General features: G+C 38.4%; 1 protein-coding gene across 1 annotated transcript in view; it reads right to left on the bottom strand.

Annotated features, from left to right (window-relative positions):
• Window positions 1-4,037: 4,037 nt before the first annotated feature.
• Window positions 4,038-24,297, bottom strand: part of si:dkeyp-72a4.1 (uncharacterized protein LOC100148058 homolog) — a 77,105-nt gene continuing 56,845 nt past the window's right edge. The window contains exons 3-5 of the mRNA XM_036557903.1: window positions 19,038-19,143; window positions 9,122-9,206; window positions 4,038-4,119 (exon numbers count right to left, since the gene is read on the bottom strand). Of these exons, the coding sequence (XP_036413796.1) occupies window positions 4,038-4,119; window positions 9,122-9,206; window positions 19,038-19,143 (273 nt within the window). The remainder of the gene's footprint in view (window positions 4,120-9,121; window positions 9,207-19,037; window positions 19,144-24,297) is intronic.

Below are 24,297 nucleotides of genomic sequence, written 5' to 3'. Positions count from 1 at the left end.
ACTCAATGAACAAGATCTAACACCTTTGCTTACAGCTGATTTCCAAACAAAACATAGTTGCATCTTTGCATCAATTTGTGTTCATCAGTTTTTGAACACAGTTTGAAGGAGATCTGGCTTCGTAGCAGTGATTATATGAATCCAGGCCAAATAATATTCCAGGCTATGCAACCACTAATTGCTGAGTGCTTGATTACTGACTAAAACACAACATTTATATTACATCAACACAGACGTGGTTTACTGCACATACCAATGTAGTATTGTTAAATGTAACTGGCCTAATAGACTGTCTTCAGAAAGCCATCGCTGATATAAAACCATTTCTCTCTATCAAAGGAAACCCACTGGCTCTCCACAGTCTCTTTACATGCCAGTCAAAAATAAATAAATAAGTAAAACAGCTCCTGGTGGAAGCCAATCTGTATTCAATCTGTCCTCCAAGCCCAAATGATCAGGATGATTCAGCACATCGTTCCCATGACAAAGAACGGCTTCCTGAGGCTCACCCCCCCAGTGGCAGATCCACCAGGCTTCACGCTTTCTTTTATACTGCGTGTAATAATGAGCATGAACAGAAAAGACAAGAGGATAATGCGATGCCAATGACCCTTACAGCAGTAATGATTCGTGATGGCTGATGATGATGACGATGATGATTTTCATTCTAATTGTCAAAAGACTCTTCAGGTCTAAACAACCTCGGATTACCTTTTGATGCTTTTCTTACTATTTTGCAATGTTATACTAGTATTGCATACATCTCAACATATACTAGTCGAACGTTTAGACAGGTTGAAAATTACATTTAGGACTTTTTAGCTTGAAATTTGTTACTTCGACAAATATAAATAATGGTGCCTATGCACAATACTTCGCAGTCAAACTGGCCATTAAGTACAAGTTATTCATTCTTAAAAGCAGAAAATGTATTTAACAAAAAAAATTCTTTACCTTTATTACAGCTTCTATTCTTTTCTGGAGACTTGCTTTCTTGTTTTCCGAAGAAAGCTGCAGGAATATTTTTCCACACATCCAAAGTTCAGTCTTAGAAGTTGGTTTTCTGCTTCCCATTATCCAAGTAATCACAAATACATTCAGCGATGTTGAGGTCTGTGTTCTGGGAAACCGAGAACAACAGCTTCTCCTGTTTTTGAATGTTTGCTGTTTTGTTTTGCTCCCTTTTCTTAGTAACAGCTTCTACACATCCTTTCAGGCCCTCAGTATTGAGTTGTCCTCTCACAATAGAAGGATGGACAGAAACACCTGTGGATTTCTTCAGATCTGAAGATCTTTATCTGATGGGGACAGTTTACAGGTCTACCAGGTCTTGAAGGTAGTTGTTAGGAGTCCCATTTTCTCTGTATCTTTAAATCATTTTCTGAGCTCTAGTTTTGGAAATGTACACATTTTCCTTTAACTCTGCCCTTCCTTATGCATGCAGATTATACAGGGTGATTCAAAAAGATTAATCCGATCTTAAAGCACCATATTTTTACAACTGTGAGGCGCCTAGGAACCAATCACACACCAATTAAAAGAGGGGTCATAGAGTTTCTGACTGTCACTGGAAGATGGCTCCCTTCAGTCTGAGAGGAGATGGAGACCCCTGAGAAGAAAGCGTTTTGCGTTCTCCACTTCAATAAGAGTGAATCCGTCATAACTGTGCAGTGTGATTTTCATTGTCAGTGAATCTCCAACAGCTCAGAGCGTTCAGCGTTGGTTCCACAACACTGGATGATCTCCGAAATCGCACTGAAAGAGCTGTGAGTACAGTGACACCCGACATGCTCAATCGAGTATGGGATGAATTTGACTATGGTGTTGATGTTGTCTGTACAGCTGGAGGAGGTTCATATTGAGCACTTATAAAATTATATAATAAACCTTATGCTCACTTAAACCATTTACAGTTTACTGTATTGCTCTGTAATGATTTACAAGTGAAATAAATCATTTTGAAATCAGATGAATCTTTTTGAATCACCCTGTATTATACCTGATCTCCTCTGAAATATATTCTAAAAAATGGATAACTTGTACTTAAAGGCAGTTTTGCCTGGAAATTAAATAAATGAAGGGCAATCTCTGCCTTTTATTATCAAAACAAAAAATTACATTTTACATTTCAACTGTATGTTTTATAATTAAAAGGCATCCCAGGTGGCTCCCCATGAAGCTGTTTGAGAGAGTACCATGAGTGTGTAAATCTGCATCAAGGCAAAGGAGGGGCTACTCTGAAGAATCAATATTAGAAGAATAGAACATTTTTTTCACTGCATAATTTACTATGTGTTATTTCATAGTTTTGACTTCACTATAATTCAAACCTGTGGAGAACAGTGAAGATTCTTTGTGAACATGTGTATCCATGTGTATTCTAAGTGGTACTGTAGATGTATTTATATACAGATACTGTACTATTAAAGGTGAAACTTTCTTTAATGGCATCTATCTCTTATATTAAACAGATAAAGACAGTCATCACGCCATTAAATCTGAGCAAACAGAATTTAAGTGTAATGTGAATGACCAGTAAAATGAAGGTGCAATAATTCTATGTAGGCATATTGGTCAGAAGATTTGTATCCTTTGACAGGCACAGTGTGCTCCATGTTTCATGTGACAAAACATATGATCTACAAATATGGAAAAATGTCACGGCAGTACAGCAGGAGCCATAAAGAACTGAAATCTAATCCATAACCTACCAGGACCTGAGCCTTAGGGAAATCCTGATATATGAACCAGCTTTAGCTAATGCATATGCAGAATCAATACACATGCAGCCAATATGCAGAAGTTATATGGTCAAATTCCATGTTTTGTTGATTTTCTAAGAAAAATCAGTACATCCTCCACAGAGACACTGTTTATGTGCTAATTTACCTTAATATAAAAAAACTAAAACATGAAATGAGGCCTGTGCAAAAGTTATGTCACATTTTATATTTCATTTGTTTTCAATATGAAAACAAATAGTAATTGCGCACAAAGAAATTCAGACAGTCATGTACTTTAACCAGAGGTGATCAAACTTTTTGCATGTGACTGTATAAAAACATCTCTCAAAACGTGTAAAACCTAGTAAGGATATTACAGAGAGTTGTTTACAGAGGAAAGCTGTTTACTAAGTGCTTATATGTCCCTCTTGGCACAGACAAGATGCTACTTGTTGTTCTAAATAACTTAAAAAGTTTGCCCTGTTCAAAGTCAATTATTTAGAAAGTTACATGCACTCCATCATTTACCTGGAGCCTGAAAAAAGAACATGAGAAAGTAATGGATGCTCTAGGCGTTCTGTTGTGAGGAAAGGTTTCAATTAAATATTTAAATAGAGAGAGAGAGAGAGAGAGAGAGAGAGGATGCACAGGCATTGTATCAATATTAGAATCAGCATTAGATTTCTACTGTTGTAGCATTGAAAGTTGTTTATACACAAGTAGCAGTGTTTAACTGAGACATGGATGAGAAGATTTATACTGATTATCTTGTCGTGGTCTGGGATATATTAAACGGTAAGCAAACAATCGATTCTTGTAGTTAATGGGAGAAATGAGCAGGCGTAAAGACCTGAAAGACTTTGACAAGGGCCAAATCATTATGGCCAGACGATTGGGTCTGAGCATCTGTGAAACGGCAAGGTTTGCGGGTGCTCCCGGTCAGCAGTGGTGAGTACCTACCAACAGTGGTCTGAGGAGGACACTCACAGGACATTGCGGCCGCAGGCTGGTCAGAGTGCCCATGCTAACCCCTGTCCACCACCAAAAGTGCCTGCAATGGGCATAAGAGTGTCAGAACTGGACCTTGGAGCAATGAAAGAAGGTCATCTGGCCTGATGAGTCCCATTTTCTTTCCTATCATGTGGGCAGCGGGACAGACGTGTGCACTGTTAACCTGGGGAAGTGATGGCACCAGGATGCACTGTGGGAAAAAGACAAGCTGGTGGAGGGAGCATGATGCTCTGGTCAATGTTTTTCTGGGAAACACTGGGTCTGAGCATTCATGTGGACATCATTTTGACACATGCCACCTACTTAAACATTGCTGTGGACCAGGCACACCAGGTATTTCCCGATGGCAGTGGCCTCTTTCAGCAGGGTAATGTGCCCTGCCACACTGCACACATCTTTCAAGAAGGCTTAGAGAGCATGAAGAAGTGTTGAAGGTGTTGTCCTGCCTTCCAAACTTCTCAGAACTCAGCATCTCTGGCATGTGTTGGAACGACAAGTCTATGGAGGCTCCACCTCACAACTTACAGGACCTAAAGGATCTTCTGCTAACGTCTTGGTGCTGGATATTACAAGGTACCTTTAATCTTGTACAGTCTACGCCTTGGCGGGTTGAAGCTGTTTTGGTGGCACGCAGAGGACCAACAGCATATTAGGCAGGTAGATATGAGGTTTGTTGGGGTACATTAGCAAGTGTAAGTTTCTGAAAGTCATCTCAACTAAATCTAGAAGAACTCTGATAAAAAAGAAGGCACAGACATTCTCTCTGATGCTGAACAAAGTAAACACTGTATAAATGAGAACTCACACGGAGAAGTGGGAAAATTTTTAAAACCTTGAGAAACATGAAGTTATCACTGTTGTTTTGTTATACGATTTAAATATAATTACATAATCACAGTGAGTCATACTGTAGAGTTATGGCACAAGTAGTAGAAGGTTACATGAACAGAGACAATCAGGTCATGCAGGGTGAGATAAGCCAGCTATTAAGGTTAAAGTCTGTCAGAAAATTGTCTGAAAAAATATCTGGCGGATTAAAGATGGCATGTTACAGTCTGATTAAGCTCTGTGTAAATGATACATAAAATTTTACAGATGTAAATAGAATATGTATGAGGTCCGTACCTCTCCTTGTGCCCACCGACACTGTGCTCTGTAAACACAGACAAACAGTAATATATGGATGTAAAATACCTTCAGTACACTGACAGTTTTTTTAATATCCTCATCTTTTTTGTCATAGCCTGTTTTATTTCTATTCTTTTATATACTTACACTGTGAAGCATTTTGACCAACGTTTTATGTAAGAAAAATCCTTTGTACAGTGCTCTCCAGAAGTTCAACAACACTCTTCATTCATTTCATTTCCAATCAATACAGCCATTAAGCACAAGCTACTCATTTAAAGGATTTTTAAATGAGTAAAATGGATTATCTGAGGACATCAGATAATCCACTTGCATAAGGAAGAAAATCAAGGAAAAATAACTTGAAAACTGGTGTGGAACACCCAGTAGATGACCAAAGCATGCATCAGATCTAAAAAATCCACAGGCCCATTCTTCCACTATGAGACGACAACTGAACACTATGGGTCAGAAAGGATGTGTAGCTGTCAAGAAGCTGTTACCGAGAAAACAGAGTCCAGATATCAACATCTTGTTCAACACCTTGAGCAACATCTCATCATTGAGATTCCTTGGATCTTTCTATCAAAACGCACCCAAGTTCTAAGGCTGAACTTTGGAGGTGTGGAAAAATACCCCTTTAGGTTTCTTTGAAAAACTGAAAGCAAGTCTCCCGAAAAACTAAAGCCGTAATAGAACAACAAGTCTATGGAGGCTCCACCTCACAACTTACAGGACCTAAAGGATCTTCTGCTAATGTCTTGGTGCTGGATATTACAAAGTACCTTTAATCTTGTGCAGTCCACGCCTTGTTTTGGTGGCAGGCGGAGGACCAACAGCATAATAGAAGAAAAGAGCTTACTAAATATTAAGTTGTGTCATTCTGTTAAATATATAAAGAGTTTCATTCCAAAATGCTCTATATCCATTTATAACAATTTTTATATAATGGGTTTTTGAAAGGAGTAACAGCTGATGTTAATGGAAAACACATTTTTCTTTCTCTAATAAAGGTGGTATTATTTATCATAATACACCATTGATATCTCTTGTATGTGTGAAGTTCACTCCCAACAATGTGTATCATGTGAAAAAAAGAAAATTCTCTATGATGCATTTTGGAATGAAACCCTTCATATGTTTTCTGCTCTTTTCCTGATGCTGAAAATGAAGAGCGGTCTCTGACTTTTGCACAGCACTGTAAATAAAGCTGTCGTTGTTGAAATAATAACAATTGCAACAATAATAATTATTATTATTATCACAACAGTTAAATCATCTAAGTAGGACCTACTTAACATATTACGCAAATCTTGTAATAAATCTCCATGGAAACAAAAATACTACATAATATCTGCAGTGCCATTTTAATATTTCATAACAATGTGCCCCCTCCCTGGTCCCTGGTCCCCCTACCCCCGGGACCACGTCCTTGATCTCAGCACTGTGTCTGAAATCGCCAGTTTGACCATCCATTGAAAATCCTTACATCGACATCACTGCACAGAGCTGTGAATGGGGGAAGCAGTGACGTAAAAAAGGCTCTCAGACAGTATCATGGTGCATCTGGTAACTTAGCAACCAGACGAGTTGTAGAAACTTAGCAGACACCAGCTCCTCACAGTTGCACACAGCCTGTCAAAATTTTGGGGACACTTAGAAAATTCCAAAAGAAGGTAGTGTGTCTCCAAACTTTTGACAGACGGTGTACTAAAAATAATGCAGATGATTTTACGAGGACGGTGGGTAAACTAAGAGTTCTGCAGTACACTTCAGCTGGAGCAGCGGTTCTGTAAGCAGTCCACAAAGACCTCCCCATTTTGTATTTCAGCTCCCAGCCCACCTGAGCCAGGAAAGGAGTGTGTGAACATCTGATACAGGGAACTGAAACAGAGCCAAAACACTGGGGCACCATGAGGAGTCTGTCAGGAACAGTGATGCACATCATCTGAAGAGTATCAAATACAGAGAACTGTGGCTGAAATGCAGTGTGTTATAAGGCATATTTTATCAGGCTGTTCCACAGTGTCCAGAGTAAGGGGGGCTGGTATGATGATGTGATATTCTTGTCCTGATAAATTATATCAACATAAGCTTTTCTGAGCATATATGTACCATCCTATTGAAGTAGTTTAAACTATAGTCCCACCGTAAAAAAAAAAGAAACTGTTAAAAATAATTTAGAAAAACAATTTAGTGTTTAGACCTTAGCGTCACGCCTCCCTCTGGCCTGGCTGAAACTATAGCCAACGTGGCCGCTCCGGACTACAGTTCCCAGAAACCCTTGCTTCATCACATAACTCAGTAATCTCACCGTTCAACCTATCACCGTTCTGCTTCTCCGGACTTTTAATCACCTGTCACTCCCTGTATATAATCAGCCTGTCTGCAAAGTATCTTCACCTTGTTGTGCATATGGAGCGTTTCTCTCATGTTAGCGTATGACCCGTGCTCTGTTAATGAGCTTGAACGGACCTTTGCTCTGTTTTGGTTTTCTGGTTTTCGACTCCCTGCTTCTGTTTATTGACTGTGATTTTGAATTTTTCCCTTTCGGCATTAAAGTTCTTGACTCAAGCCTCTTCTGCGAGTGTCTGGTTCTGCCTGCCACCGTTACACTTAGATGAACTACTTTTGCACAATGCATTGATTGAGATAGTAATAAACTCAATCTATACAAATAATTTATGGGATTTTTATAGGAAAATAATACTTAAAATTCTTTGCTTTTTTAATGTTGTTTTATACAAGATTGTTTTGACTTGAAGTTAAAGATTTAGATTTAAGTTAAACTTTATTTAAAAGATGCTGTCTCACGTTTTCACATCACTATGGGAGCCTTATTTTAGCCACGCCCCTTCGTTTTAGAGTAGGAAGTGAGACTGCATCCCTGTTCCTCACGGCCACATGGTGAGCAGTTAGAACCCATCGTTTTGCAGTAAATATGTCCCAAAGTCTAAAAATCAGTGTGTAACATTAAGAACTGTCACTACTGAAAATCATATTTTCTGCAATTAAGTAAACATTTTTTGTGTTCTATTTAAAAATATTATGATATTATATGTTTACAACTGTTCAGAGCTGTGTTTTCTGTTCACGTACTGGCTAGCGTTTTGGAGTTCTTCTTAAAATTAGCCAATATTGTCACTACCAATACAGTCACTACTGAAACATTTGGCAAAGTTATTAAACCGTTCGGTGGAATGATTTATATAGAATATCATCAGTACTTAAAGAACTTAAACTGACCACAGGCTCACAAGTAGCACTGCTACCTAAAATCACCCTGCCATAGAGAGTTGGAATCCCAATGATGCTAAGCGCTCATGAGAGCAGAAGTTGTCCTATTTAATTAAATAGTGATAAAAAGTGAAGTATTTATTTAAGGATATTTAATGTAGCAAAACAATTTCAAGTTCAATGTGATTTTATGTTCTCATAACATATTTATGATATTTCTCAATATTTTACCTGAAGACTGTTTCTATGAAAGAAAAACTTTTCTTATCCTACAGTTCTGGCCACCACTGTTGGCACCCCTGAATTGTAAGTGCATAATGTTTACACACACACACACACTCATCTACACCGCTTATCCTTCTGGGTCGCGAGGGGATGCTGGAGCCTATCCCAGCTGTCATTGGGCGGAAAGCAGGACACACCCTGGACAGGTCTGCATAATGTACAATATCTCCTAAAACAAAAATGTGTTGTGAAACATCTTTGGTCATATACAGACATGTTCAATACACAACAGCTAAGGGTAAAAAAAAACGATGGGGAAAAAAAAGTAATGCGGAAAATATGGACGTGACACAATTACTGGCACCCTTTTGATGAATTCCATTCAGATTAGACTAGATTAGACTCACATGTGATAATATAGACATCAGAATCACCTGTAATAAATGAGGGCCCACGTGACTTGAAATAACCAATGAAGGCTTTAATGCTTAAAAGGGCCACTTCACTTTCCCTGATTCCTTTTCACAAAGGTGAAGACAAGAGAGCCGTCTGAGAGCATCAGAAGTGCTGTTACCTCCAAACGCAACAATGGTAAAGGGTACAAAGCCGTCTCCAAAGTCCTTGACATCCCTGTTTTAACAGTGTGCAATGTAATTAAGAAGTTTATTGCTCATGGAACTGTGAAGAACCTCCTAGGATGTGGGTCAAAGAGGAAAATCAGTGAGAAAAGTCTTTGAAAGTTGGTACAAACTGTGGAAAAAACACCATATGTGACATCCAAAGAGCCAAAGGCAGACCTGGAGCAGTCCGAAAGCACGGTTTCAACGTCACACACTAAACCAAGACGAGCTTCACGGGTGAAAGCCAAGGAAGCCTCCATTGCTGAGAGAAAGACGTAAGAAGGCACAACTGATCATTGTCAAAATGTACGTAGACAAACCACAATCCTTTTGGGCAAATGTTCTTTGGAAATGCAGACCAGCGATTTGTTTGTAGGCGATGGAATTAGGTTTATAAGCAATAAAACACCCTACCCACAGTGAAACATGTTGGTGCATCCATAATGCTGTGGGGCTGCTTTGCTGCCTCCGGTACTGGAGGCCTCAACCGAATTGAAGAAATAATGAAATTGGAAGATTCCCAAGGCATTTCATTGTGAAATGTGCTACCTAGTGTAAGGAAGCCAGGTTTGGGTCAAAGATCATGGTCCTTCAACATAACAAACACCCAAAGCACACATCAAAAAGCACAACAGAATGGTTGTAAAAGAAGAAGTTCACTGCTTTAAACTGACCAGCAATGAGTCCTGATCTCAACCCAACTGAAAATCTTTGGAGAAAGCTAGAATCTGCCTTTGGGAAGAAACACCCTGCAAACATCCAAGAGCTCGAAAAGTTTGAAATGGAGGAGTGGAAAAAACTACCAACAGACCGGTGCAAGTAGCTGGTACATAGCTACCAAAAATGACTGGAGGTTATCATAGCTGCTACAGGGTGTGCAACAGAATATTATGAAAGGGTGCCATTAATACTGTATATGTCATATTTTGCTTTTTTTTATAGAATCACTTTCTACAAGTTGAAAAAACTATTTGGTTCATAACTTTAGACATCCATTAAAATACTGTAATGATAAGAAAGTTGGTATATTTCCATTTCCAATTGTATATAAAAAAGATAATAGTGGTTACTGAGTTCCATGTACATCATAGAACTCATATCTGTATATACTTTTCTGTTCGTCTTCTTGGTGACTATAATCGGCATGACTTTGAAAGATGTAATGAACTCACAGTGAGATTCAGTAGAGCCACCACACGGCAGGGTTAGTTTTAACAACCTCCCCAAAATAAACAAAGAGAGAAGACAGATACGAATAACAATTCAAAACAGTTATGGTCTTGAAGATTTTCTGCACAGATTTAGCAAAAACATACAGTAGATATGTAAATAAAAATTTCAAGTTTATTGTGTTGATATTTGCTTTTTTACTTGTAATCAGAAATTAATTTGCCACAAGTGACACTCTGTCTGAATATTTTATGAATTTAGGTTCAAAATCTCATCTGGTTCAAACAATATAGAGTTATCTTGAGTTAAGTATGTGTAGGACTGATTTATGAGACTGATTTAATCTAGTTCCTCAGGCTGTTATAATTAACCTCATTTATGCGGTAGGTTGTAATAGCTTCACTCCTTGCACTTTTGGCTGAATTGTTGATAAACAGTAGGTGCTGGAAAGTTCCTGTTATTTGTAGGAGAAATGTGAAAGTTGATTGTATAAAAAAAAGCAAGCGGTGTTAGGTTGCTCTTCCCTAAAACGCTGAGTAAAAAATCTCTATACTCCTAGTTTTGTTAGAATTTTTTTCCATAACATTTTTCACAGATATTTGATAAAATATGGCACTTCTGTTTAAACTTACCAAGCCTCAGAAAAACGGAACATCATGGCAGGTATTGCAAAATTATTGCATTTTTTTGCCATATTGCCCACATCAAACCCAGAGAAAGTGGAATGCATTAAAAAAAAGCATTTTCACTTTACTAAAATACCATTGCGAGTCCAGTGTCTTCGACAACTAGACTACATGTGTAATAGAGAATAACAGAAAAAGCACAGGGCTGTAAGCTTGTAGCTCAAATCTTCATGTTTCCTGTTTTAGGACAACATTTGGCTTTCTTTTAATGTAAGCTTGCCAATTTTATAATTACTGCTAATCACAAAGAGAATGAATGTGCCAAACTAAAAAGGAACAGCTATTTGATTTTTCTACATCAAAGCAATATGAATAATATTGTATCATAATAGACTACAAAGAATGAAAAAGTCACTCTGGCATTCACTGTATGTGAACACAATCACAGACTCATGATTAAATGCAAAATATGTTAACCTCATATAAGACATTAATAGGTAGTAACACAGAACCATGTTTTTAAGAACTTGGTTCCCAAACAAGAACCCAAGAAGTTATTTACCAACACAGTTTAACTCAAAAAAAGCTGGGTTATAAATATGACAAGCATGTTATGTTTCAAAGCCTCTTTTGACGAGTGCATCGAGGCGCTATCAAACGTCTCTCAAAAAGCCCTACAGGACTGCTTCAAAGTCCTTCACTAAGACTTTAAATACTTGCAGAAGAGGGATTCCACCTCTCAGATTTGGCGGCAGCTCAGTCACTGCTAGTTCTGGTGTACTGAAACACATTCTTTTGACAGGGGGTTGGGTGGGTGGCTCAGGCAGGGCCAGGACCCGCAAGCTGCTTCACACATATCATACACTATGACTGATGTACAGTAGAAAATCCTGTATCAGCCATTACTCACTTTTCTGAGTCAATAAACACGTGTTTGTGTGTGTGTGTGTGTGTATATAATATATATATATATATATATATATATATATATATATATATATATATATATATATCCATCCAAACCCTCTTTTGGATCCAATAGTATTTGATTACTTTATTGGGTATTCAAATAAGGCCTATACAGCTTGCAATAAAGAAATATTAAGGACTATTTTTGTTGAGTACATACTGCAAAAAAACATATATTTAATAGAAATTTACACAAAAGCCTCCAGTACTAAGTATAATTTTATTTATTGTCCACCGGACCTGTTTGTGCTTATGCATAGTAAAAACACAAAAACTGAGGATGAGTATGTGCACCCAACTTCTAGCAACTGTGCAGGACCTGGTAGACAACCAAAACTATCACCATCAGATAAACAGCATTTAAAGGTTTCAACTTTGACAGAATTTAAGCTCCACTCTTGCTTCAGATCTGAAAACACTGAAACTGAACAAGTGAGAAGTGGAGCAAGGTTTTATTGACTGATGAGTTTTCAAGTTGGGAAATGCAGCCAACTTCTAAGACTGAACTTTGGAGGTGTGCACTGAAAGTGAAAGCAAGTCTCCTTAAAAGAATGGCGGCAGTAGTAAAGATAAAAGGGCTGAACGATTAAATGTTTCATGTACTGAAATCATAATTTGAAAGAGTACAAAGTACTGTACAAAATACATCATTCAAAGTTGTTTTAACACATTTTAAATGGCAAAATTTAACCAAATAATGCAGAGCTTGTTAACTGGCAGTCTGTCACATTACATTCAGCGTTCGAGGTGTTTCTCTTCTTGACATAAAGCAACCCAGAGCTTAATTTCATTAAATAGCTGTATTTAAGTCACTCTCTATATTGGTCAGAAAAATCTGCAATTAGGAAATTTCCTCAAATCGTCCAGCCCTACTAAATACTCAAAAAGACTAATATTACATTAAATTGTTGAAGCTTTTATGTAATTTTCTTTTAAAAATATAGTTTCGCTTTCTTCATAACACTAAAAAACAAATAACTTGTCCTTAATGGCCATTTATACATCTAAGTGAAATGAGGACATCTATGTGGAGCGATATATTGGGGATAGGCCTGGTTATTTTGGACATACAGATATCCAAACACATCCTAGTGTTCATTTACTTATTTTAAAATAAGGCATGGGCAGTTCATAATAACAGATGAACTTTAGCACAGAATTCTACACAGAATAGTGCACAAGATTGATGCAGCTGTACACCACACTCCTTAGTGCATTAGGAACGTTCAGTGCATAAACATCATTGACCTGTCAATCTACTTGGGTGTTAATTAACATTATCATTAACGGCATTAGCAACAAGGTAGGAGTAGCCTAAGCGACATAAAAAACACACACGGACAAAGTCACACACACGTCCATCCATTACATAGACACCCACACAGAGTGGAAGCATTACACAGACACCCACACAGACCGAAAGATAACATAAACCAGTTGTCCATTAGACAAACTTAATAAATTCATAAATTACTGGGACGTTGAATACATTCATCATGAATTTACACGTCCAAGCAAGCTTACCTTGGCAAGCATGCAAGAAATAGACATGAGCGATGTGTTATAATGGCATAAATTTCCTGTCTCCTGTTGAAGATTATAAGTTATATCTTTCAGACTATAAGTAATACGGATGGGTGACAAGTTAAAGGAAAAACCAACATACAGTGACTTAGTAAAGTTGAATCCACCAAGACAGCTTCAATGTGCCTTAGTTAACATCATTTTTGTACTCATCAAAGCATTCAGTGACCTCTCCTGCCCTGTGGATGGAGGCACTGTCAACCTGGAAGAGACTCCCATCAGGACAGTTGTTCCATCATAGGATATCAGAATAACTTTGTATTGATTTGCCCCCTTCCCTCAAAACGAGACCCGAATCATGCCAGCAGAATGCTTTCCACAACAAAACAGACCCACTGCACCCCCTCACTGTAGGGATCCAGCATTCAGGCCTGTACTGCTTTCTTAGTGTACGCTAAAAACATGCACTCATGTGGAATACAGGGAAGGGAGACTCGTCCTTGTAATGAGGGGATGCATTGCAACCCTGGACTGTCCAGTGCAGAAAATGCAACCAACTTCTAAGACTGAACTTTGGAGACGTAGAAAAATATTTTGGCAGATTTCTTTGAAAAACTGAAAACAAATCTGAAAAAAAGCTGTAATAAAAGTAAAAGGGCTGAACAATGAATCGTTTTATACACTGAAATTGTAATTTGAAAAAGTGGAATTTTCAAACTGCAAGACTTGCAAATTTTAATGATACCATTCATTATTTACAGTCATTTTAACATGTTTTAAGTGGAGAAATTTGACCAAATAATGCAGAGCTTGTTAACGGGAAGTCTGTGTCACTACATTCAGTGTTCAAGCCTCAAGCCTGAAACAATCAATGTGCTTTTCTTCTTGACAGAAAAATCCTAGAGCTTAATTTAAATAACTGCATTTAAATCACAGCAGGCCTGGGCGATATCTAAAAATAATCAGCACAATATTTTCTAGATAAAAATTCGTGATTATCAATGTCACAAACACTGCAAATTTTACTGATTTCACACCTGGTAGCCTTTTAAAGGCCCCACAATGCAATGTTCTAACAGTAAAAGTGAATAAAACATTATGTATAATGTTAGTAGTTATAGTATAAATATACTATTCAGTACTATTTATTACCTTCCTTCTGAGAATACCAGCCGTAGATGGCTATCAGAATAGCTTTCTCCATAGGTTAGATCTAACTTAGCTGCTCTAGAGTGATATCCAGTCACTTTAGCTTGTTTTTTTACTACAGCGAATTACTGTGAGGCAAACTTAAGTTAATGTAAAGTCAGAAAGGGAAGCCATGCTAGCATTACAGCATGTCTTTTTCTATAGCATAAAACACTACAATATTTACAAGCTACTTAATGGTCCTCTCTAGTTCTCTCTCTGTTCTTTTTCCAAAACGCTGATTATCGCTATCGGGTTACTTTTCCGTCGTCGCCGATATCCGATTACATCGCCCTTTAGGCGTGAGCCTAAATTACAGTCGCAGTAATAGTCAGAAAAACTGCAATTAGATACTTTCCCCAAATCCTTCAACCCTGCTAAACACAATAAATCAATATTACATTTAGCTGTTGATGCTTCTGTGTAATCTTCTGTTAAATATGTTTTCTGCTTTTTTTTCCTGACACTGAAAAATGAATGCCTTGTGTGTAATGGCTGTTGGAATGGAAGCTGTAATAAAAGTAAAAAGGCTGAACGATTAATCACTTTATATATTAAGCTTAACGATAAATCATTTTATATATTGAAATAAAAAAAAATGGAAGCTATAATAAAGGCAAACTGTGGACACACTAAAAACTGAAAAATCTGATATTATATTTAGTCCTGTGTGATTTTCTGATGAATAGATTTTCTGCTTTCATCCTGATGCTGAAAAACAAATAACCTGTACTTAATAGGAATGTTGAACGAAACTGAATAAATGAAGGGTGGTCTCTGACTTTCGCACAGTACATATTACATTTTATATCATGTTTTAAAACAAACTCATGATGTCTAAACAATGCACATCCACCACGTTAGTTCATTCTTAGAAAGCATTAGAGTTAATACTGTCATTTTTCTATAGATCCGATTCCATTTATTTTTTTATTTTTATCATCTAATTAACTAAATTAATTAAATACTGAATTACATTTACGTTACATTTCACATATTCACTTTTTGTAAAATCTATTTGCTCTTCCCCCCACAAGTAATGACAACATGGCAAAAAATGTTCTTTCTGAAACAACAACTTTTCATCCAGTTCAAAACAAAGGAACGTCTCCTTTTCTACACAAAGTTCTTTTTTCAATGCTTCAATATTCAGTTCTCAATTGTTTTCCTACAAAAGCACAACAATTAATATTTCTGCAATGACAACAGCCTTTTGCTACTGCTGACGACTTCAAAGGGCACTCCAACGCCTCTAAAAACCAAGAACTCCCACAAGAGTTTTCACATGAACTCAGACAACACAGGCTCATGCCCACAAGCAGCGTCTCTGTGTAAAGAGGAAAATCTCCACAGAACAGTCAGCTCAAAATCAAGCCATAACAAAGCAGGTCACCATGTCACCGAATCCCTCCTCACAGCCTGAGAATCCATCCTCTGACTGCACACTGTCATCTAACACAAGCTCCGTAATGTCATTTTCTGCAGTTCAGCCGTGTTCTTTATTCCGACTAGCGGGTCTACATCACTTCTGGCCAGTTTTCCAGACACAGATTCAGCTCAGTCTCAAACTACATTACACTGTGGATGAGGATTCTACACTTAAAGTCTTTTTCAGTCTAGAGGCAGGGCCGGCCTGGGTGCACAAATCCTCCCGTTAGGATATAAAGCACTCGCACATACAGCTATGAGCAGACGCTGCCTTTCTGCACAGACCATAGGATACCATCGTCTGCCCCCGGCGAAATGACATTCTAAAAGAAATAATTTTGTGAAAAATCTCATTTTCACAATTTCCCCCTACCCAAAATGTAGATCTGAACTGTTCACAGTGGTGGTGACAGGAACCAGACATCTGAAGAGTTTAATGCCTCTAAAAGCAACAGCACGGAAAGCTACTGCATGAAATGGTTATGAATGTGAGCCTGAGATGCTGTTTTACAATCCTTTTTTGTTAAGGCTTTGGCTTAAAATGTGGTTTTTTTTTTTAAAATCATGGTGTGAGAGATATTTGCAGGGTGTTGTAAGGCAAAATGAATTTTTTTTTTTCAAATTTATCAATATTTTACCATCATCAGCTTTACGTATAAAACTATGTTTTAAGTTACCCTTTATTAATCCCACAGTGGAGAAATTCACCTCCGCATTTAACCCATCTATGCAGTGAAACACCACATACACCCTAGTGAACACACCACTAGGAGGCAGTGAGCACACTTGCCCAGAGCGGTGGGCAGCCCTATCCACAGCACCCAGGGAGCAGTTGGGGGTTAGGTGCCTTGCTCAAGGGCACTTCAGTCACGTCCTGTCAGCATGGGGGATCAAACTGGTGACCTTCTGATCACACGCCTGGTTCCCTTACCTCCAGCCCACGACTACCATCTCCAGCCCATCACGCCAAGAAGACACATGTAGTTTCATTGGTGGTTTTGGATAGTGAATAAAATGGATATATTTGTGCTGTAGCCATGGAGACCCCTGGTTCCAATCACCACTACTGTAAAGAAATCAGAGTTGGCAAGTTCCTCTAAGATCACATCACACCACTCTAAATGACTTTGTTTACATTTCAATGATTGAATTCTGAATAAATTTTGAAAAAAAAAATTATTATATCTATTATATTTTTTCTTTTTCAATTCAACATTGAAATACCTTATGCGGGGCAGCTTTACTAACGTTTAGTATCATTTCACCCTCCATTTTTAGCATTAAAAAGCGACTCTCATAATTTACTATACAGGCGAAGAAATTTAAAAAACAAGCCAAACCGTTTTAGAGAAACAATGTTTCCTTATATATGTACACTTTACACTATCAAAGAGCAGGTTTGCATAAATAATGATCTGACAGTTTTCTTTTACAAAACAATTGTTAGAAGCACATATTGAAACTCTTTGGTTCTGTAATCTCAGCTTTACTAAAGCTTCTTCTCAACTTCGTTATTCCTGCACTGTGGCTTCTGTATGTGTGGCAGGAATGTCACTGCTATTGTCTGACGTACTGCAATTTAATCTTGTTAATTACAAACTTGTGCCTGAGTTCATTTGCATGGCAGTAGATAACCCCACCGAGTTAGCTGCTCCCACCAGCACAAAGTGTCGATAGTGAGCACCTTAGTAAATCTGCCCCATAAGGTGCTGTTACAGCTGAGTTCATTTTAAAACATTACGTATCTCTTTTATGAAATTTTGGTAATTAAGGATTATTAAAACGAGGCACATTGTAGCATTTCATATTTAACCATATTCTTTATGGCTAATTTAGTGCAATGAAAGTGTAGACATCTTAACTATTTTACCTCAAAAAATGTATCTTAAAAAATCACCTAAAAATCTATTTGAATTTTTTAGTTTACATTAAAATGCTATTAATGTAAATGCAATTGCAGACAAAGCTGTTGAGAAGCACAAAAAAATCAGCATAGCTCTCCTGCACAGGGCTTTTATTCTGTCATCCTGTTAAGAGGGGCGTTTACTCATGTTGCTGTGCATGGTGCATTTCATGTTTGCCACGAAACTCTCATTTCATCTACTCATCTAAAGACATTTGCCTGTAATGTGGTCATTAATAATGCTTACCTGTGTACAGAGCATTTAGTTTCAAGGGCCTATAATCAAGCTGAAATGTCCTTTTCCTTCACTTTTTGAAATAAAGAGTTTGATATAGTATACAAACATCAATAACGTTTCAAAAACGTTCATTCTTCAGCCCATACAGTGCACGTATGGAAACTAAGCTGCAAAAACAGCTTGTTTTGAAAGTGTTGTTTATGTGTGATGTCATGAAAACCACATTCACATATATCTACCTATTCAGCCAACAGCAGTTTAGCCCCACCCATTTGCACTGAAGTTATGAGGAGTGTTTCAGCCTGGACTGTTTTTTGAATGAGGCACAATATAGGGCAATCAGAACAGAGCTTTTTTACAATGTACATACACAGCAACTAAAACAGTCTGTTCAATCCTGCGGTATAAAGAGAGGTTTGAAAATGGCCAATTAAAATTTAAATACAACTGTTTTTGTAACATAAAACCATGCAAACGTCATAAATGGACCACAGAGGAAAAAATTAGATATGGGCCCTTTAATAAAGACACAAAGTGAGAATTTGATATCCATTTTAGAGAAACTGTGACAAAGAAACAGTGTCGATACTGGATTGGTTACATCTGCCTGATACCTGATCAATTTAACAAGGTCATTAGAGGTGCTGATACTGATCCAGTACATCAGATCGATGCATCACTACTTATTTTTGTTGTTTCTGACACTATTTGACTGAAAAAAACAGACAAAAGTATAAATAAAGTGCAGGCCTCAAAATGACTGCTACTACTGTTTTAGCTATTTTTGAACTGGTGTGGAAAAAACTGTATAAATTAGAATCTTGACAAACTGTTCCATCAACCATTATAGGGGAAGACACAAAACCGGTTTTAGATCAGTCCAACGAGCAACATTTCCACCCCTACGCAGCGGACTCGTGTCTGGCCAACCGCAGGGGACTCTTGTTAGAGGTGTAAAAGCGTGAGGCGCAGGGGAAGAGTGTTGACAGCCCGTGCGTGTGTGTGTGTGTGTGTGTGAATCAATGTCTCACTCTCTCTCTCACTCACCCATCTCAGGATGGTGCCGCCCTTCCACCGGCACGCTGACCGTCCGTCGCAGCAGCTTGTTCCTGTGCGACTCGGAGCGCCGCTCGCGCATCAACAAAGGATGAACCTGTGGGAGAGCAGAGCAACAGGGTCAATAAACGCCGAAACTAAGCCAATACAGCATGTGATGCGGCCTAAACTACTACCCCCAGCTACTACTTCGGAGATAACTGGCCTAACCTTAGATCCTTAAACTCTGTGTTTTTCAGTTTCTGTAGTTTGACAAAAAATTAAATGTAGTTTCCCTTTTACCACAAATGAAGATATCTTTGATGTCTGAAGTTTCTTTATTTCTTTATTTATTTCATTTTATATCATTTTATTTCTTTATTTATTTCATTTTTACACTGAACGCTAATGTAGATAACAAGTAACGGAAGCTTATGTCTCACCGATTAGCATTAGCACTGCATGCCTAAATCATCATGAACTTGTCTCACAACACATCATGTTGTTAAGTAATATGAGATTAAAAAAAATGGACAAAGGTGCAGATAAAATTCAGACTTCTTTTTCTTCTTCAGGCTGCTACTGCCCTGCTAGACAAACCAGAACAGACCAGCATGTCACCAGCATAACCAGCATATACTGTGTTTTGAATGCTGCTGTGTTGATCGCCACCAAAACTAGCAAATGTTGTTTTTTGCTGATACGAAACCAGCACCATACCAGCATAAATCAACCTAGACCAGCCTGGAATTCTGTGATGTTTATGTCCATTTTTATAGCTAAAGCTGGAACTACGCTACACAATGTTTAGTTTAATTTTACACTGAATTGCTCCTTTCAACAAATTTTCACAATATAAGGCTATTTTCCAGGTGGGGAGCTTGGTGTGAAACGACTGATTAGCCTTCCAATCGAGCTCCAGAGAGCTCGGAGGCCCCTTGATGTTTTCAAGTGTTTTATTTTTACATTGCAAATGATTCACAAGTCACGTAGGTTGATGTACGTAGCGATGTAACTCAACCTAAGTCAAGCCAAAAAAACAGGTGTTTTCAGTAATTATAGCAGCGGCACCCTGGAAGTCTGCTATAAGTGCCTTTGGGAAACCAAGAAGTATAATATTTTTATAATCTTACAACTGAACTACTGATACTCTAAAGCTACCTGAAATGCTGAGAATTTTTCTCAGACAGTATGTTGCACTCTGGAAAACGCTGAGTACATATTTTTATTTTCTATGATGCAGCTTTACAGTTCATCATTCAGTAAACATTTGTACTTAAGACACAACTCTGAATATTATTCGCCGGTTAGCATCTCCTGAGCTGGTTGATAAAAGTAACATTCACACATATGGCCTGTTTACAGTGTTTTCAGGACTTCTTCACATACTCAAAATTTGTGACCATTTTATGACTGCAAATATGTACGCATTAATGAACTCTCGTATTTTACTTCCTTCATCAAGCCAGTCTGCAGCAAAAACTATCACTCTTTATGAAGTCTCTGGGTGCGCCTTATTAAATGAGCTTGTTTTATGGTTGGGGAAACACAGAGACTGTGCAAAAATCTGATAATGACGTTTCATTAATCAATTCAGAATCTTTTAAGAGAGAATTTGGATGCATGCAAGAATCAAGTGTTTTTCCTATCCCTAGTTGCCACACTAGAACTGTGGCACTAGTGCAATACTACAAAATAATAGTATAATAACTTGAGACACAAAGCACGTCTTGGCTGATTGACTACATTTAGGTTAAGCGGAAAATGTGTAAATCAGATTCGTTCTGTCCAAGGCTATCGCTTTAAGTTTTACTATCCATTAACTTCTAAGAATAATCCAGTAGGCATTGTAGTTATAGAGCAGAGTGAGGAATGGAAAGCCCTTAAAGTTTAAAGGGTTAACAGTTCCTGAATCTGCAGACCGCTAATAGAAACCAAATTCCCACAGGGGGGACTGAGGATTCCTTGAAATAATGAAACACGTGACTGCATTTTTTCGGTGGGAGAGAAGGAAAATAATTGCGGGCTTGTGTGTGTAATATGGTGTTTATTTAAGGCTCTGTACGGGGTTGGATCCCAGGGGAGAAGAGCACACGGTAGCCCATCCTGAGAGAGAGAGAGAGAGAGAGAGAGAGAGAGAGAGAGAAAGAGAGAGAGAGAGAAGCGCCTTATTCATCACACTTCAGCCTCTCATAGCACAAACAATGGGGAAATAAAGCAGCACAGGTTTCGCTTCCAAATTGCCAGGAGGCGATGTAACGATGTGGGTGGCGCTCCTCTGTTCTGGCTGCTATCTTAAGGCAGATAGGATCAGGCTGTAGAGAGTGGAGAAAGTGGAGAGAGTGGAGAGAAGGGAAAGAGGTGATAAATGAGGCGGGCAGAAGCGGGTCAAGCGTCGAATCCCAACGGAGAGCGCTTCAAATGCTCCCTGTCACCTGCACTCACAGCAGGCTGTGTTACCACAGAGGGTATTATTGCCCATGATCACAGGACTGAGCTGGTAGTTGCTGTGTAAATTAACCATATACACTGCTAAAGTCTGGGAACACCTCATCTTTGGCGCTTCTCCAAGCAATGTACGGTTTTCACTGACACTGCAAAAAAACACCCTATAAAGCCAAAAGTATTTGGGCACCTGAGCATCCACATGATCCTATTGGACATTAATATGGTGATAGCCTTTCCTGTGCAGCAATAACAGCCCCCACTCTTTTAGGAAGGCTTTCCACAAGATTTGGAGTGTGGCTGTGGGAATTTCTGCACATGAAGTGTGAAGTATGTGTCTATTCATGTGTTTGCTATCAAGAAATATAGTTTGTGACTCCAGCCAAATGAAAATCTACAATTTTTGGCTCTGTTAGTTCACATTATTTACATATGAAATTAATGCACTAGCAGCATTAAAACATTACATTACAGAGAAAAGTAGATCAAATGGCAAAAATAGCTGCTCTGACATGAGCAACTTGACTTGTTTGGGGCAGTCGTGGGCTGGAGCTTAGGGAACCAGCCTTGTGACCGGAAGGTCACCGGTTCGATCCCCTCAGCTGACAGTACATGAGCCCTTGAGCAAGGCACCTAACCCCCAACTGCTCCCTGGGCGCCGTGGATAGGGCTGCCCACCGCTCCGGGCAAGTGTGCTCACTTCCCCCTAGTGTGTGTGTGTGCGCACTAGTGTGTATGTGGTGTTTCACTGCCTGGATAGGTTAAATGCGGAGGTCTAATTCCGATGTGTTCAGACACGTTTGGCTAAAAAAAAACAAAAAAGGTTCAGGTTCATGCTAAATGTGCACTTGCTAGCTGTTGGTCCACCAAAAGGGAGCGCTATAAACAAGTAGGTTTCCTTTACTTACAACAATAAAATTGCAGCTGGAGTCAACCCGTATACTGCCATTTGTTCATACCTTTGTGATAAGTATATCTTTGATACTGTATCGCTTCGACAAGTCCCGAAAACTACTGTGTTGAGTTCACTGGTAAACTTCTCTAAAGATAATGAGGGCAATTTGAGATCCAACAGCCATATAACTATTTGGCTTATTAGCCTGTTAGCCTTTCCCCCTTATACATTTAAGGCTAGTTAAATGAGTAAACTACTGGCAGCAAATCAGTTGTTAGCAAACTTGCTAGATTTGAGTGCTTGTAAACTAAGCCAAACTACCTAGTCATCATTTTCAGTGAGTCCAGAAAAAGTGTGATATTTAATGACTTGTACATGTAGTCTCTGTTTTTCAGAGAGTGCATCCAGAGACATTCTAAATGAGGAGACCAGTCACTGGTTAAAATATAAATGGGAACACTCATAGTGCTCAACATAGCCTCTGTTTGCAGAGAAAGTCCTGCTCTTCGATAAAAAGAGCCAATTAGCTTGCTGCTTACACTGTGAGCAGGAAAGGGTTGACAATACTGTAGCGCTAGCGGGGAAAGGCTCCCCCTCACTGTGTATTGCAAGCAGAGTAGCCAGCACAACCTGAAATATCATGGTTTTTGTGCGCCATTGAGCCAAACGCTACAAACTACTTATGAGGCTTTATTTTTATTTCATTGGATTTTACCACTGATTTCAAATATGTTTTTAAGCTGTAATTTGACCTTCAGTTTTGAGTATTTTGGTCTATGCAAAATATTTAAAAGCCTGGTCTTGGCATGACTGGAAATAACTTAACAGACTTCCCAAATCCAGTCCTGGAGGATCTACAGTCTTGAAAATATAGGTACCAAAAGATTCCCACTTTCGGTTCCCTCGACAATCTTTCAGTGGTTAGTTTTTCGAAGAACCAATTTTCTAAATGAGTTCTAGGAAGAAACTTAAATTGGCCTATTAGACACGATAAACTGACCAGAAAGAATTATTTATACGAAAAGCTACAAACTTCATTTCAGTGCTAGAAGAATGACAAAGCAAATTCTACGAGTTGTAGCTCATGAGACAGTCTGTTATTCCTACTCTTTTAAAAGTGAACCCTGGTCACAATCCACTAAAATGTAATTAGGATGGTTTTATTCACTTAAGGCAAAGTGCTGCATTTGATGCTCTGATACTCAGCAGGCTGAGAATATATATATTGCTGTTTGCAATGAAATTGCGAAATGGGTCTCTCAATAAAAAATGCATTACACACAATAAAAACTTCATGAGTTGTGGGCACGAAGAACCTATGTTCCCTTATCTGCTCAACTGCCCTTTTATTTCACCAATTATCCGCCAAGAGGCCTCACTCAGAGACCATATATTTTTAATGTTATGCTCTGAGACGTCTGTTTACAAGGTGTCAATTTGCATAGTGTGAGATTTAATTATCTTATAATCTTGGTCTGGGCACAATGAATACAAGCAACATCACAGCAATTCCAAGTAACTATAATCCTGTCACACAAATGTTGTTGGCCAAGATAAGACACAGCGTCTAAAGGAAGAGGAAAAAACTCATCTACTGTCTTACTGTGATGTGGACATTGGATTTGGAAATTTTGGAAATTAGGGACATAAAGCAGTCCGACATCATACATGTGGGAGAATTCTGCATCATGTATTTAAAGAATTTATACTTGATTTAGTACATTTGATTATATATTACACTGCAGTGAATGAGAGCATCAAACTATAAGCAACATTATAGGCAGTCTCTTCAGGCAGGTGGGGGTAGGGGTTTAGACGCCTACATCTACATTGTAAGAGAGAGTTTCCCCCAATTCCCATATGCTAGCTAGCTCTCCGCTGTCACACAATGTTTCCAAGCTGGGAAAATGGAGGCTAGCACATGCTTCCTCT

The sequence above is a fragment of the Colossoma macropomum genome, unplaced genomic scaffold (assembly GCF_904425465.1).
Source record: "Colossoma macropomum unplaced genomic scaffold, Colossoma_macropomum, whole genome shotgun sequence".
In the NCBI taxonomy this organism is placed as follows: domain Eukaryota; kingdom Metazoa; phylum Chordata; class Actinopteri; order Characiformes; family Serrasalmidae; genus Colossoma; species Colossoma macropomum.
Note: the sequence above shows the minus strand (reverse complement) of the source record. Positions and strands in the feature narration are given on the sequence as shown.